We start from the raw sequence: 1,737 nt of genomic DNA, 5'->3' as shown, positions 1-1,737 counted from the left end.
CGAGCGAGGAGTGCTCGGTGACAGAGTGCATTGTTGTCGTGAAGAATCCGAATTTTTGCGCTCCACAGATCCGGTCGTTTTCGCTGAATGCCTTCCCTTAAACGTTTCAAAACGATGCAGTAGAACTCTCGAGTGACGATCTGGCCTTGGAGAACGAATTCCCGATGCACAAGACTCTTAATTGAGCTGCGGCTCTGTCGTGCCTTCTTCGGTCGTGGAGATGAAAGGCGCTTCCATTGTAACGACTGGTGCTCAAGTCTCAGGTTCGCAGCCGTAGACCCACCTCTCGTCAGCGGTGATGATCCTCGGTATGAAGGGTGGGTCATCACCGGAGCGCTGACGGAGGTCTTGATAGATTTCGACGCGATGATCTTTCTGCTCGGTGGTCAACAGGCGGAGAAGAAACTTAGCAGAGACTTGCCGCATGTTTAATTCAGACATTAAGATTGCCTGCACGGACCCATACGACAGAGCAACAACATCAACAATATCGTTGATTGCTCTCCGGTGATCCTCATGCATAAACTTATGACATTTCTTCACATTTCCGGGGGTAGCGTTCGTGGCAGGTGTTTCAGATCGCTCAACGTCTTTCAGGGACGTTTTACCGGTTTTAAAACGCCCGTGCCACTCGATATATTGCGTACGACCCGTCGTCCCGTCGCTGTAAGCTTGCCGACGCATGTTTAATTTCCCTGTAGTTGACTTCGCAAACTTAAGGCAAAATGGCACGTTGGCTCATGACAAAATCGAGGACAACAGCATACACAGGATCAGAAAATCATAAATTTTGCAACTTGCAAAGTAAGCACAGCAATATCACTCGCTACGCTACCTTATAAAGGTTCCTGCAAGCTCTCAGTGCGCATACGACTGTGTGCTGTCATCTGTTGGTGCGCTACAGAACTAGCCCGGGAACTTTTTCTTAAACCGCGTAGACATATGTATGTGTGTATATATGTGTTTGTGTGCGTGTATACATATACAAATATATATGCATCCATATCTGTAGTTATATATATATATATATATATATATATATATATATATATATATATATATATATATATATATATATATATATGTAAACGCATATAAATACATATACATGTACATAAGTATGTTTATGTGTATATCTATACGTGCATATATCGATACGCATATATGCACATCTATATAAAGGCATATGAACACATAAATATAACACATAGCATATACAGTACGATATTAGGCTTTTGTTCGACTGATATAGAGAACGACAGAAAGACCGAGAGAGAGAGACAGAGAGAAAGAGAGAACAAAGACAGAGAGGGAGAGAGAGGCAGGATATAAAGAGTAACCAATAAGGAGACAGACAGACAGACAGACAGACAAATCGCCGTAGAGAAAATGAGTGTGTGTGTGTTTGTGTGTGAAAAGGAGTAATAGAGAGAAGATAGTGAGGTGGGTGAGTGGGGATGTATAGTAATTCTCAAACGGTTAAGGGAGTCTGTTCAAAGACAATCCCATCGTAAAGTTAATCAGTTTTTTGTCGAAAGAGGTTTTATTTACGCCTAAAACCTACTTCATTTACCGAAACACATAAACACACACATCCCTCATACATGCAAAACCATACACAAACACATAAGCGCATGTACACACACACACACACACTCACACACACACACACACTCACATCGTATGTACGTATGTATATATATGTATATATATATATATATATATATATATATATAT

At 41.3% G+C, this 1,737-nt stretch overlaps 1 protein-coding gene across 1 annotated transcript; it reads right to left on the bottom strand.

The window, feature by feature from the left end:
• Positions 1-252: 252 nt before the first annotated feature.
• On the bottom strand, positions 253-684 carry LOC106869463 (protein GVQW3-like). Its single transcript, XM_014915212.1, has one exon. It carries the CDS (start codon positions 682-684, stop codon positions 253-255), a length of 432 nt encoding a protein of 143 aa, XP_014770698.1.
• Between the last annotated feature and the right edge of the window lie 1,053 nt (positions 685-1,737).

The sequence above is a fragment of the Octopus bimaculoides genome, chromosome 26 (assembly GCF_001194135.2).
Source record: "Octopus bimaculoides isolate UCB-OBI-ISO-001 chromosome 26, ASM119413v2, whole genome shotgun sequence".
NCBI classification, from domain to species: Eukaryota; Metazoa; Mollusca; class Cephalopoda; order Octopoda; family Octopodidae; genus Octopus; species Octopus bimaculoides.
Note: the sequence above shows the minus strand (reverse complement) of the source record. Positions and strands in the feature narration are given on the sequence as shown.

Bases quoted from the DNA above. Each gene is read 5' to 3' on its own strand.
- LOC106869463 (XM_014915212.1), bottom strand. From the start codon at position 684: ATGCGTCGGCAAGCTTACAGCGACGGGACGACGGGTCGTACGCAATAT.